Here is a 14,025-nt window from a genome sequence, read left to right on the forward strand (position 1 = left end):
CCTGCTACACATCAGACCCACAGCATGTCCTGGGTCCCTCCACTTGTAACTTGTACCGTACATGCAGAGTTTTGGATTTAGTTCTCAGAGGGCAACCAAAATATCTAATGATAAGGGAGTGGTTAAATAAACCATACCTCCTTACAATGGCCTACTATGCATCCAACACAATGATGTTTTAATGAAGCAGAGGAATGCTTATTCTATGATATTATGGGGAAAGGAAGTACATCATATGTACATCATGTAATTTTATCTGTGTGAATAAAAGCATAAAGTACTAGAAAGATTTATTTAACTGCTAAAAGTAGCTACTTCTACATGGGAGGGTAACAGTTGATTCCAACCCCCTTTCTCGTTAAGCCTTTCTGTGCTTCCCAATCTATAGTAAGTATGATGTTACTTTTATAGTTAAGTAAAACAATAAACTTTACTGAAAAATTCATGACTAGAACATTTGCCATTTCTCTAAAAAATATATTTGTATTTAATTATGTATCTTCTAATGATTTTTTTTTGGTAAGTCACAGAGAAACTGGATTATAAAAAAGTCTCCTCCTTCCCATATCCCAGGCAGAAGAGGTATCCCAGTGTGTCTACAACTGGGATCTAAAACTGGTGTCAACCCTGTCCAGGCTTGTCTCCCTTCCCCATCCCCCTTTCACCCAGATGCTTTCCTGGGGCACCCCTGTCAGCATGGGGAATAAACTGTCCAAGGTCATGTGTAAAGATGGAAAGATACATACGATGCTTCCATTAAAGGACTAGGTAGTTACTGACATGACTTCAAATTCTTTCCAATAATTATGTGATGCTTCAACCAAATCTCTCCTATGTAGCATTTTTAAAAATTTTGGCCTCATTTTACTGACATAAGATTCACATAACATAAAATTAACCATTTGATAAGGAACAATTTAGTGGCATTCAGTACAGTGTTGTGTGACCACCATCTATGTCTAGTTCCAAAATTTTTTCATCACCCCAACAGAAAACCTCATGCAGTAAAATAGTTCTTCACATTCTCCTCTCTCCCCAACCCCTGGCAACCACCAATCTGTGCCTGTGTGTATGGATTTATTATTCTGAATATTTCATATAAATGGAATCATACAATAGGTGGCATTTTGAGTCTGGCTTCTTATACTTAGCTTAATCTTTTCAAGGTTCATCCATGTTATAGCATGTATATTTCATTCTTTTTGTGGCTAAATCATATTCCATTGTATGGATCTACCACATTTTGTTTATCCACTCATCCAATGATGGACACTTGGGCTATTTCCACCTTTTGGCTATTGTGAGTAGGGCTGCTATGAACATATGTGCACATGTACTTGGCTTCTATGTAGTATTAATGACCTTATATTTTAGGGTAAATATCTGTTCTCACCATCTCAAGGCTTCCATCTGGGGACTGCCACATTCAGGAGCCAACCTCTCTGTGCTCCAAACCAGGACAAAGTTCCAGCAAGTCAGAAAGATTGAAAATGTTGTCGATTCAAAAACAGCTAGCCGTGACAGGCCTTGGAGGTGGATTCTAGGAGCAAATTAGTGGGAGAAAAAGAGGATGTGGCAAAGAAGGAGTAATTACTACTACAAATCTCTGGGAGTGTCATTTAGTTAAGCAAAACGGTGGCAATTGAATTGGCCACATCCAACTTCTCATTCATTATTAATGTCTGAGAGTAGGTTTCATTGTGCTAATACCTCATGGTGCAGCTCTGGCTGGACCCCTAGCCATATTTAGGGAAAGAGTGCCACACATCTCAGCTGACCACTGGCTTCCAGATATGCTAGGTCTCATCAACTGGCTTCACCAAACCCCCAGAGAATGGCTTTGTCCCAGCAAACAGGGTGAGCAAGACATCATCCCAAATATGGTGACCCATCCCAACTTGTGTTTCCTGGCCACACTGGGCAGCTAGGTGCAAATTAGGGAAAACAGCTCAGAGAGGAGGTCAAGTATAACGGTTAGGAGTCCAGACTCTGAAACCAGAGAACTGCCAGCCTGCAGTTGAACTCTGCCTCCGGTTCTTGCTAGCTGTGTGACCTTGTGCAAGTCACAACCACTCTGAGCCTCAGTTTACCAACTGTCAACAGGCAATAGTGGAAAATACCAACCTCATCCAGGTGCTATATAATTTAAAAGAGAGTGTAGGATACGTTAGTTGAAGAGCTCAATAAATGTCAGTTAGCTAGGGTGGTATTGTAACACAGAGTAGTTCCAGGATTATATCCCCTGCCAGCATACTGCAAGAACCCCAGTTCCCTTATCCCAGGAAGGCCCAAGGAGACCAATTTAAGTCTCCTAGTCTCCCTGTGGCAACCATTTTCCGAGCCTCAGACACACACACAGGCCCAATGCCCTCTACCTGGCTGTGGCTGATGCCACCAGATCCCTGGAAGCTTCTCTTCATCTGGGGGCACAGACTGTCTCAGGCTTTAGCATCTGAAATGTAGCCCTCACACATCAAGCAGGGCCCAGAGGCCAACATCGGGATAACTCCTCCAGGGAGATGGGGTAAGGGGCTATCAATTCTTTTGGCTTTTTATCTTCTTTTTAAGGAATGTGATTTGCGTGTTTAAAAAATATGTACATTTAAAGATACTGTGCTTAATAAGTAATACACAAATATGGCAAAAATAAATATAGGAATGAGTACATTCTGGGAACCATTGATTCTAGTCTGAAGTGACTTCTGAGCCTGTGACTATGACTTATACAATGACCCCCTGATGTCATTGGATCTCTTTACCTCAAGGCCATATTCACCAAACAGCCTTTTCCTACTTACACTCCCTCTCAGCAAGGTGCTATGTTAAGTGCTGACACATACAAAGGGGAAGAAGAAATGAGCTCTGTCCTCACACCTGGTAAACTAGGCAGGCATGTCCACCAATAGCACTGGGAGGGAGCAGCCAGAGGGAACTCCTTTGGACGTTTCTGTCAGTGGTACGTCCAGGCTGGGCTTAAAGGTCCCTGAAATATCTAGACTCTGAGCTGATGAGACTCCATCAAGGAAGTTGGCCAAAACAGATGCTATGGGGTTAGAACTTTGCAACATGCTGGTGTATTGCAGTGTGGTGGTACACAAGCGGTGATCCCATGCTAAGGGCAGTGGGGCTATCAGGTTGTCACATGACAACCCTCGTGGCATGACGTGGTGGTGGCAGTAGTATGTGGTATAGGGTCTGCCTACACTCTCACAGTGTGGAGTTGTGTCGGTGCCAAGTTCCACTTTGTCGTGGTGGAAATTTCTGGCCATGTGCTGTTACAGCTGTCAGCAATATTGTGCCCACTTGCCAAGTTGTTACCAGGTCACGATGGCTCTCCTGTGCTCCAGCTTTATGAGCTTGCATTGTGATGTGGCAGTGGGATAGGGTACAACACCACTTTTCTTGCTAGAGGGACTCCCATGTGGTTTGTGACCAGAAATTCTTTTCATTTCAGTGCCCAAGACACTGCGTGTTCCCTTCACTGGTCCATTTCCTCCTGAAACCCCAGCAAGGGCTGCAAACACACCACACGCGTTTCTCCTCAGGCAGAAGAGCATTTAGTGACAGTTACCGGGGAGGCCTAGTAACTATGATCTCAGTTTTGTCTCGGGGGTCTGCCAGGTGCTTTCTGAAGCTGCCACATAAAGGCAATTGTCAGGCCACGTCCAAGGAAGCAGGAAAGGAGCAGAGGCACAGCTCAATCCCCTAGTCAGGGTTAACCTTCTCCTAGCATCAGGAGATGCCAGGTTAACCATCTCCTGGCAGTGGCTCCTAACTCACCAAGGGAGCAGTCAGCTGGCCAGCTTCTGCCCTTGTGCCTGGTGACCGTGGCCTGCCCCACTGGCCCAAAGAGCCTCTGAGGCTGAAGGTTCTCGAGATACCCGTGTCCTGCCTGCATTTTGTCAAGAAAGGCATGGAACCATACAAAACTGTGGTCCTGACCTTAAAATGTGTCTGTTCAGTACACATGAGGCAGAAATCTGCTCATTCCCGTATGCCTCACTTCTCCGGGCCTCATAGGCTGGGGGAGTCTGGTAAGACAAAACAAGGGATTCTCATTACTCATGGTAGTTAGGTCACATCAGGCTGTCTCCAATCGGAACCACTGCTCACAGAGGAAATCAGGACTAGTTTCTTACGAGCCTCCACTCACAACATAACTTTGTTTTCTGTGTGTTTCTGTGTAAACACCTTATTTAATATATATTGTCAATTCATTAACATTGACCTTACAGCCAACAGCATTATAACTCATGCCTCAACAAAGCTTATCTAACACACATACTTTCTCTGTAAGGCACATCCCAGCTTTCTTGTGCTTAGGAACCCAACTTGTGTTTAGCAGACAGTACTTCAGCACCACACCTGAAGCACTTTAGACAAGGAAATCAACCAAATAAAGCCCAAAAATGCAGAAGAAAACGTGGCACTAAATAGACTGGAAAGGACCCTTGTTACCAGTATGAGAACTGAAACAAGAAGGCAGAGCTCACTTGTCCAACTTCAGCCAGGTATGTGCATGTCAGGCCACTCAAATTTGTCGCCATTCTGCACATGCCATAAATGACCATGAAATCACCTTAAGTATTGATGTTGGGGTTACAAATAGATTTTAGCCAGTAGGCAAATTTGCAGATACATAATCTGCAAATAATGAGGATGTCCTGCAACTAGAAAAAGCATATTTAGAGACGTACAGGACACAAGGAATCATTCATTCTAAGTGCTTTACATGTGTTGACTCATTTAATCCTGCCAGCAACACAATGAAGTGGGTGTTACTACTCTCCCTATTTACAGTTCAGGGAATGGAGGCAAAAAGCATCAAGGAATTTGCAGAAGTTCCCACAGCCAGGAACTGACAAAGCCAGGATATGAGTCAGGTATCTTGCTCTAGAACCCCCATGCTTAATCCATATTGCCTCTGGGTAGAAATCTCCATCAATGACCTTAGTTTCTTAAGAGAATCACTTGAAGTCAAAGAGCTGAACCCATTACCTTTCCTCTAGCATGGCAGGCTGACTCATACATTCTAATCCTGAGCAACTGAAGCTTTTGTAATGTTTCCAATGAAGCTGGTCTCCCATCTGTTATTTGATGATCTCCACTGAAGCTTCTAATACTGGCCTTGCTATTATTGATAAATCTGCCTTGGCTGCCCTGCCTGATTGGGGAGGGCCTTTTCTTCCTACCATTGAACTACTGAGTTGCCATCTTCTTATGATACTCCATCAACAGTTTTGTAGGGGAGGAGGGAGTGTTGCATTATGTCCTCAGGACAAGTCATTAAGGCTAGGCACATGGTACCACCTCCATGACTCAGGCAAGAGGTCAGGTACCTACTTGAGAGTGATTCCCTACATAATAGTGATCCTCTGGCCCTCTGAACTCCTTTCCCCACTGGTGTATGTGCACAAATAGGTGGGAGGTGGTATGATAAATGGCTACAAGCACCAGATTTGGGTTTGAGGAATGTGTCACTATGGAAAAGTAACAAAACTCTCTATGCTTCATTTTCAACACTAAAGTAGGTGCGATGCTACCTGCCTTATGAAAACAGTGATAAAAGGGATAAAGTAGGGGTGATAATAATACCAGGCTCATACGGTGGTTGAGAGACTTAACTGAGAACAACCATATTAAAGATTTCACACAATACCTAGTACCAAGAAGAGCTCAGTGAGAAGCTTCTTATTTTTCTTCCCACTTTTATTTCACAAGTATTAATTTTAGTGTTCTGGGCATACTACCATCAAATATAAAGGGCTTTTGTAGTTTCACACAAGAGTCCTAACACTTTCAAAATCAAATAGGACTCCTGGTGGTTTGTACAAATTTCTTAAGCTCCTAAGGTAGACATATAACTGCATATCTTCACCCCCCACTGCCAAAAAATTTCTAGAGGCAAGTGTGGGATTCTAGGGAAGGTGGTAGCAATGATGATGTAATTTTTTATCTTTTTTTAGTCATCCCACAAAACAGAAAGAGACTAACACAGCAAAACCAAAATCCTTCAGACAATATCTACAGCAAAACAAAGAATTCAGACCAGCTCCAAAATATGAACAATTGAGGAACAACCATGAATACCACCAAAACCATGTAACATCAGCAAATGTGCAGGGGGAAGCCAACAAGAGACAAAGAGATTTGTGTTGAACCTGAGATTTGGGGAACCCAAAATTGCCAATAGATACTCCCAAGGGAAGGGGAACACAATCTGGGGAAAACAGCCATAACTGGCAGGGGTCTTGCACAATTTAGTTTCTGAGCACAAGATCAGACAATACCAGAGAAGTCTGGGTACTATGAGCTCTTAGAAATAACAAGAGCAATCTTCCAAGACAAAGGCCTACATTGAGTAGAAAATACTGAGAATAGAATCTAATTTATGTAGGACAAGGTATTAGGGGGAAAGGAAAGAAACATTCCTGATAAAACTTGGGGAAGGTAACTGAGCCAGCAAATGTTAGAATAAATTAAAGCCATATATTTGAACTCTTTGAAATAACATCAGAATAGTGAACTCTAGAGCTATGAAACTAGGAAAATGATCCTGGCCCACGCTCCCCTCCAAAGTGAATAGGAGAACTCATGCCCTTCAAGCATGATCAACAAAAAAGAATTGTGTTTGAATCCCACACAAAGTTATTTTAAGGAAAAAAGAGAATAAGGAGCAAAATGTCCCCACAGACAATAAATAAGCCAAAAATAAAGACAAAAATGCAGAGAGGAAAACAAAGAAAACCCAGGCACCAGATGGCTGCCTGGGTGAATTCTATCAAAACATTTAAAAGATAAAATGCCAATCTTACAAAAACTGTTTTAGAAAACAGAAGAGGAGGAAACACTTCCAAACTAATTTTATGAGACTAGAAAAACCTTGGTACCAAAACCTTATGAAGACACTGGACATTACACATCAATATCCCCCACAAATCTAGACATAAAACCCTTGAAAATACTGCAACAGTATATAAAAAGGATAAGCTTCATGATTAAAGTTCACTTCAGGAATGCAAGGCTGGCTTAACTTTCAAAAAGCATTCAATGTAACCATATTAAAAAGAAAAAAAGGAGAAAAATCATATTATCATTCCAGTAAATGCAGAAAAACCCTTTCACAAAATTCAATACATATTCATGATTAAGGAAAAAAGTCTCTCAGCAAACTAATTCCTCAATCTCTGTGTTAGTATGGGTTCTCCAAGAAGCAGATACCAAAATAAGATTAGACACGCAAGACATTTATCAGAGGAAATGCTTTCGAGAGGAAATAAGGAAAAGTCCTGGAAGAAGATGAATACAAATCTTACTTCAGGTGAAGGAGGAGAGGAGGAAGGCCAGTGGTAGAGAAGACTACAAAACTCCAGTACAGCTTTTAGAGTTACGTAAAGCCTTCAGGTCACCCACCCACTAGAGGAACCCCATGTCTCCTAGGCATTGGCTGGGAAAAGTCTTTGGGAAGTGTCCCGTTAGCACAAAAAAGTGAGGGATTTCAAAATGCAGCTGCTGGAGCTGTCAGGCTTTAATTGCCCCACACTTGGAAATCTGATAGGTACATTCTCCTAGCCACCAAGGTTGTAAAAGGGTACCTATGAAAAACCTAAAACAAACTTCATACGTAATGAAACATGGAACACTTTTCTTCTTTTTATTTCAAGAGAATATTAAATCATTTATTGATTACACATGATAATGGATGATACACAAGCTTTAATCCCATCTATAATTGTATCTGATACCATAATTCAATTTAGATATATTGCATAGGATGTGCCAACAATCATATTAATAACCAAATAAACTCCAGGACTTTGCTTGGGTGACCCTTTTAACGGTGAACTCCAGGTGACAACATGTTAACTGTCAGTTCAACCACACCAATATTTGTGGAGACAATGGCTTCTGTGCCCAAGCAGGTTGCAAATAAATTTCAGATGGAATCTGGCATCACCCTGAAGAAATTCTAACTTCACACTGTTGGGGTGGTTTACCAAGATGGCTTCAGAGTAGACTAACTTTACACAGCACATTTAAAAAAAGACACATTTATTCAGCATCATGATCAGACTATTACATTTAGCAATCAACAGCATGGGTGCAAAAAAAATCTACAGTAAAACCCTTTGTTGGAATGCTTTACACTTTCCACAGAACAGAAACTAAAATAACCTGCTATACAATTAGTCACAAATACAGTCCTCGAGTTTTTTGCCCATACACATGAGTATTGTCTAAAACATGTCTTCTTTGTAACAGCTAGGCCCTGCCACCACTGTGCTTGGCTGAGTTCACAAATCTGTTGTAACCTATAGCTTCCCTGTCACTTCTCTGGCTCTCCTCTCCTGCTAAGCTTTGTTTCCTGGCAGTAATTAAAACCTTACGCCACTGCCATAGCTACTGCTGCTGTTGGAACCGCCACAGCCACTTTGGTTTCATAGTTTGGCAAAGTATTGGCCTCCACCACCATAGGGGCCAGTGCTTGTGCCTCCAAAATTTCCTTTCATGGGTCCAAAATTTGAAGATTGATTGTTGTAATTGCCAAAATCATTACAGCTTCCACCACCTCCAAAGTTGCTTCCACTACCGCTGCCAAAGCTGCCTCCACCTCCTCCATTGTTATAGCTGTCATAGCTGCCACTCCTGCCATAGCCACTGCCCTGGTTTCCATAACCCTGTCCACCACTTTGATAGCCTCTGCTTCCTCCAGAGTAACCAGGGCCGCCTCCTCCATAACCACCATCATTACCAAATCCGTTATAGCCATCCCCACTGCCACCATATCCACCACCACCTTGACTGCCACCAAAGCCACCTCACCCACTGAAGTTTCCTCCATGGCCAAAGTTGTCATTCCCACCTAAACCACCTCCACAACCACTGCTGAAGTTCCCAGAACCACTTCGACCTCTTTGGCTGGAAGAAGCACCAGCCATCTCTTGCTTAGATAAAGCTTTCCTTACTTCACTGTTGTGGCCATTCACAGTATGGTATTTTTTAATGACAATCTTGTCTACAGAGTCATGGTTGCCAAATGTTACAAAAGCAAAGTCTGTCTTTTTGCCACTGCCTCGGTCAGTCATGATTTCAATCACTTCAATTTTCCCATACTGTTCAAAATAATATTTTAGGTAATGTTTTTCAGTGTCTTCTTTAATGCTACTGACAAAAATCTTTTTCACAGTTAAGTGGGCACCAGGTCTTTGAGAATCTTCTCTCGAGACAGCCCTCTTTGGTTCTACAACTCTTCCATCCACCTTGTGTGGCCTTGCATTTGTGGCTGCGTCCACCTCTTCCACAGTGGCATGCATACGTGACAAACCCAAAGCCTCTGGAGAATTTGGTGTTTGGATCTCTCATTAGCACACAGTCCGTAAGCATTCCCCACTGCTCAAAATGGCTCCTCAGACTCTCATTGGTTGTTTCAAAGCTCAAACCTCCGATGAAAAGCTTCCGCAGCTGTTTAGGCTCTTTGGGAGACTCAGACTTAGACATGATGGCGGTGAGAGGGGAGACTTTCACGATGCTTACTCAGCAGCGTCCACGGGCAGAAAGGCAACACTTTTCTTCTAAGAACAGGCATAAGTCAAGGATGTCTACTATTCTGCATTGTACTGAGATTTGGTCCCAGCCAATGCAGTAAAGGAAGAAAAAAAGCATAAAGCTTGGAAAGGAATAAGTAAATTATTACACACGTAAAATACTTACCCCCAAATCTACCAATTAATAGGAGAATTTAACAACCTTTCAGGATACAAGATCAATATACAAAAAGTAACCGCATGTCTATATACTAGCCACAAACAATTGGAAAATAAATTGAAAAATACCATTTACAAAAGTATCAAAAACCAGAAAAAGTTTAAGAGTAAACTGAACAAAATATATGCAAGCCCTCTATACTGAAAATTATAAAACATCTCTGGGAAATTAAAGAAGACTCAGATATATGGAGAGATATAACATGTTCATGTTATATGAAGCCTCAATACTGTTAAAATGTCATTTATCTCAAGGTTGATCTATAGGTCCAACATAATCCTGTTATGAACTAAATTGTGTGCCCCCCAATTCATATGTTGAAACCCTGACCCCCCCATACCTCAGAAAGTGACTGCATCTGGAGACAGGGTCTTTAAAGAGGTGACTGAGTTAAAATAAAGCCATTAGGGTGATGCCTGATGCGATCCGACTGGTGTCCTTTACAAAGAGGAAATAACGAGCACACAGAGACACTGAGGATGCCCCCACACAGAGGAAAGACCACATGAAGACACAGCATGGAGGCAGCCATCTGCAAGCCAAGGAGAAACTAAACCTGCTGGCACCTTGACCTTGGACTTCTAGCTTCCAGAACTGTGTGAATATACATTTCTGCTGTTTAAGCCACCCAGTCTGTGGTATTTTGTTGTGGCGGTGCTATCAAACTCACACAAATCCCCCCCAAAATCCCAGAAGGCTTTTTTTATAGAAATTGACAAGCTGATTCTAAAATGTAAATGGAAAGGCAAAGGGCCTGAAATAGCCACAACAATCTTGTTAAATCTTTTAAAAAGTCATAGGACTTATATTGCCTGCTTTCAAAATTTACTATAAAGTTACAGTAATCAATGCAGTGTGGTATTGGTGTAAGTGTAGACAAATAGATGTCTAGAGAAAACAGAAGCAGACCCATGTGTATACAGTCAATTGATTTTTCACAAAGATGTTAAGGCCATTCAATGAAGAAAGAAAAGCCTTTTCAATGAATCTGACAACTGGATATCCATGTTAAAAATCAAAATCAAAAACCTCAGACCATATACAGGAATTAATTCAAGATAGGAAAGTGCTAAAACAATAAAACTAGAAGAAAATATAGGAGAATACCCTTATGACCTAGGGACAGGGAAAACGTTTCCAAAGAGAACACAAAATATGCTAAATACAAAAGAAAAAAATGATAAATTGGGCTTCACCAAAATTAACAACATCCACATATCAAAAGACACAATTAAGAAGGGGTGGGGGGGAAGGCAAGTCACAGACCAAAAGAAAATATCTGCAAAACATATACCTGACAAAGAAGTTGTATAAGAAATATATAAAGAACTACAAATTGGGGCACCTGGGTGGCTTAGTTGGTTAAGTGTCCGACTCTTGATTTCAGCTCAGGTTATGATGTCATGGCTCATGAATTAGAGCCCCACATTGGGCTTCCTGCTGACAGTGCAAAGCCTGCTTGGAATTCTCTGTCTCCCTCTCTTTCTGCCCCTCCCCTGCTCACTCTCTAACTCTCTCTCAAAAATAAATAAACATTTTTTTAAAAAGAACTAAAATCACTAATAAAACTACAACTATTTAAAAAGGGCAAATGCTTCAAGAAGAACTTCACAAAAGAAGATATATAAATGGCTAATAAGCACATGAAAGGATGTTTAACATCATTAGTCATCAGAGAAATTAAAATTAAAACCGAAATGAAATATCACTCCACATCCATTAGAATGGCTAAAATTTAAGACTGATGATACCGGTTGTCAGTGAGAATATAGAGCAACTGGAACATTCATACATTGTTGGTAGTTTGTTAATGGTACAACACTTTTGAAAAATAATTTCTTGGTTTTTTTAACTTTTTTATTATTTTTAAAAATTTTATTGAGACATAATTGATATGTACCATTATATTTGTATACAGCATGTATATTACATCCCCAGGACTTACTTATTTTATAACTGAAAATGTGTACCTTTTGACCATCTTCACTCATTTCACCACCTCAAAGTATCCCCTGGTCAATCTATTCTCTGTATGTATGAGTTCCTTGTGTTTCTTTTTAAGATTCCACGTGTGAGATCATATGGTATTTGTCTTTCTCTGGCTAGCTTACTCTACTTAGCATAATGCCCTCAAGTTCCATTCATGTTGTCACAAATGGAAAGATTTCCTTCTTTTCATGGCTGAATAATAGAATAATATTCCAGTGTGTGTGTGTGTGTGTGTGTGTGTGTGTGTGTGTGTGTGTGACATTTTCTTTATCCATTCACCCATTATTCATCCATCGATGGACATTTAGGTTGCTTCCATGTCTTGGCTATTGTAAATAATTATGCTGCAATGAACACTGGCATGCAGATATCTTGTTGAGTTAGTGTTTTCATTTCCTTTAGATAAATAACAAGTGGAACTGTTTTTTATAACAGCTAGCACACTCCTACCTTATGAGCAAACTGTTCCACTTTTAGGTATACACTCAAGTAAAATGAAAACATGTATTCACAAAAAGACTTGTGCAAAAATATTTATAGCAGCTTTTTTTCTTTTTTCTTTTATTTTTTAATTCAAGTATAATTAGCTTATAGTGTTATATTAGTTTCAGCTGTATAATATAATGATTCAACAATTCCTCAGTGCTCATCACGGTAAGTGTGCTCTTAATCACCTTCACCTATATCATTTATGCTCCACCCACCTCCCCTTTGGCAACTACCATTTTGTTCCCTACAGTGAAGAATCTGTGTTTTTCAAAAGAGACTCAAAAATATGGAGAACAAACTGAGGGTTGCTGGAGGAGTTGTGGGAGGGGGAATGGGCTAAATGGGTAAGGGGCATTAAGGAATCTACTCCTAAAATGATTGCTTCACTATATACTAATGAATTTGGATGCAAATTTTAAAAAATAAAAAATAAAGTTAAATTATAAAAAAAGAATCTGTGCTTTTGTTTGTCTCTTTTTTCTGTGTTCATTTATTTTGTTTCTTAAATTCCACATATGAGTAAAATCATACCGCACTTGTCCTTCTCTGACTGACTTATTTCACTTAGCATTATACCCTCTACATCCATCCATGTTGTTGCAAATGGCAAGACTTCATTTTTTTATGGCTGAGTAATTTTCATATATATATATATATATATATATATATACACATATATATATATATATATATATATATATATATACCACACCTTCTTTATCCATTCATCTATGGATGGACACTCGAGTTGCTTCCATATCTGGGCTACTATAAATAATGTGCCAATAAACATAGGGGTCTATATACCTTTTTGAATTAGTGTTTTTGTTTTCTTTGGGCAAATACCCAGTAGTGGAAGTAGTGGATCATATGGTAATTCTATTTTTAATTTTTTGAGAAACCTCCATACTGTTTTCCACAGTGGCTGCACAAGCTTGCATTCCCAAGTGCACAAGGGTTCCTTTTACTCCATGTTCTCCACAACATTTATTTCTTGTGTTTTTTATTTTATCCATTCTGACAGGTGTGAGGTGATACTGTGGTGTGGATTTGCATTTCCTTGATGATTAGTGATGTTGAGCATCTTTTCATGTGTGTGTTGGCCATCTGTATGTCTTCTTTGGGGAAATGTCTATTCATGTGTTCTGCCCATTTTTAATTGGATTAAAATTGGATTTTTAATTGGATTTTGTTTTGGGGTTGAGCTGTATAAGTTCTTTATATATTTTGGATATTAACCATATATCAGATGTATCATTTACAAGTATCTTCTCCATTCAATCAGTTGCTTTTTGTTTTGTTGATGGTTTCTTTCACCATGAAAAAGCTTTTTATTTTGGTGTAGTCCCAGTAGTTTAATTTTGAATAGCATTTTTATTCTTATACCCCCAAAATGGAATAAACTAAATTCATCAACAAATGAATGCATAAATTGTGGTATATCTAATATGTAATACCACCCATAAATTAAAAAGAACATATTACTGATACATTCAAGAACATGTGTAAATCTTAAAACATAAATTAAGTACAAGAAGCCAGACACAAAATAGCATATACTGTAGAATCAATTTATAATATATTTGAAAACTGGAAAAACTAAACTATGGTGGTAGATATTAGAACACTGTTACCTCTGGGATACAGTAGGAGGTTGTCTGGAGAGGAGGGAGAAGAAACTTTTTAGAGTGATAGAATTGTTTTCTGTCTTTTTTTTTTTTTTTTTTTCAACGTTTATTTATTTTTGGGACAGAGAGAGACAGAGCATGAACGGGGGAGGGA

The 14,025-nt window shown here is 39.8% G+C and overlaps 1 protein-coding gene across 1 annotated transcript; it reads right to left on the minus strand.

The window, feature by feature from the left end:
* Window positions 1-7,742: 7,742 nt before the first annotated feature.
* On the minus strand, window positions 7,743-9,623 carry LOC115525477 (heterogeneous nuclear ribonucleoprotein A1-like). Its single transcript, XM_032594830.1, is given in 2 exon segments — window positions 7,743-9,302; window positions 9,304-9,623. Coding segments are annotated over 2 exon segments (1,059 nt in total). The 5' UTR covers window positions 9,499-9,623; the 3' UTR covers window positions 7,743-8,438.
* Between the last annotated feature and the right edge of the window lie 4,402 nt (window positions 9,624-14,025).

The sequence above is a fragment of the Lynx canadensis genome, chromosome D1 (genome assembly GCF_007474595.2).
Source record: "Lynx canadensis isolate LIC74 chromosome D1, mLynCan4.pri.v2, whole genome shotgun sequence".
NCBI lineage: Eukaryota > Metazoa > Chordata > Mammalia > Carnivora > Felidae > Lynx > Lynx canadensis.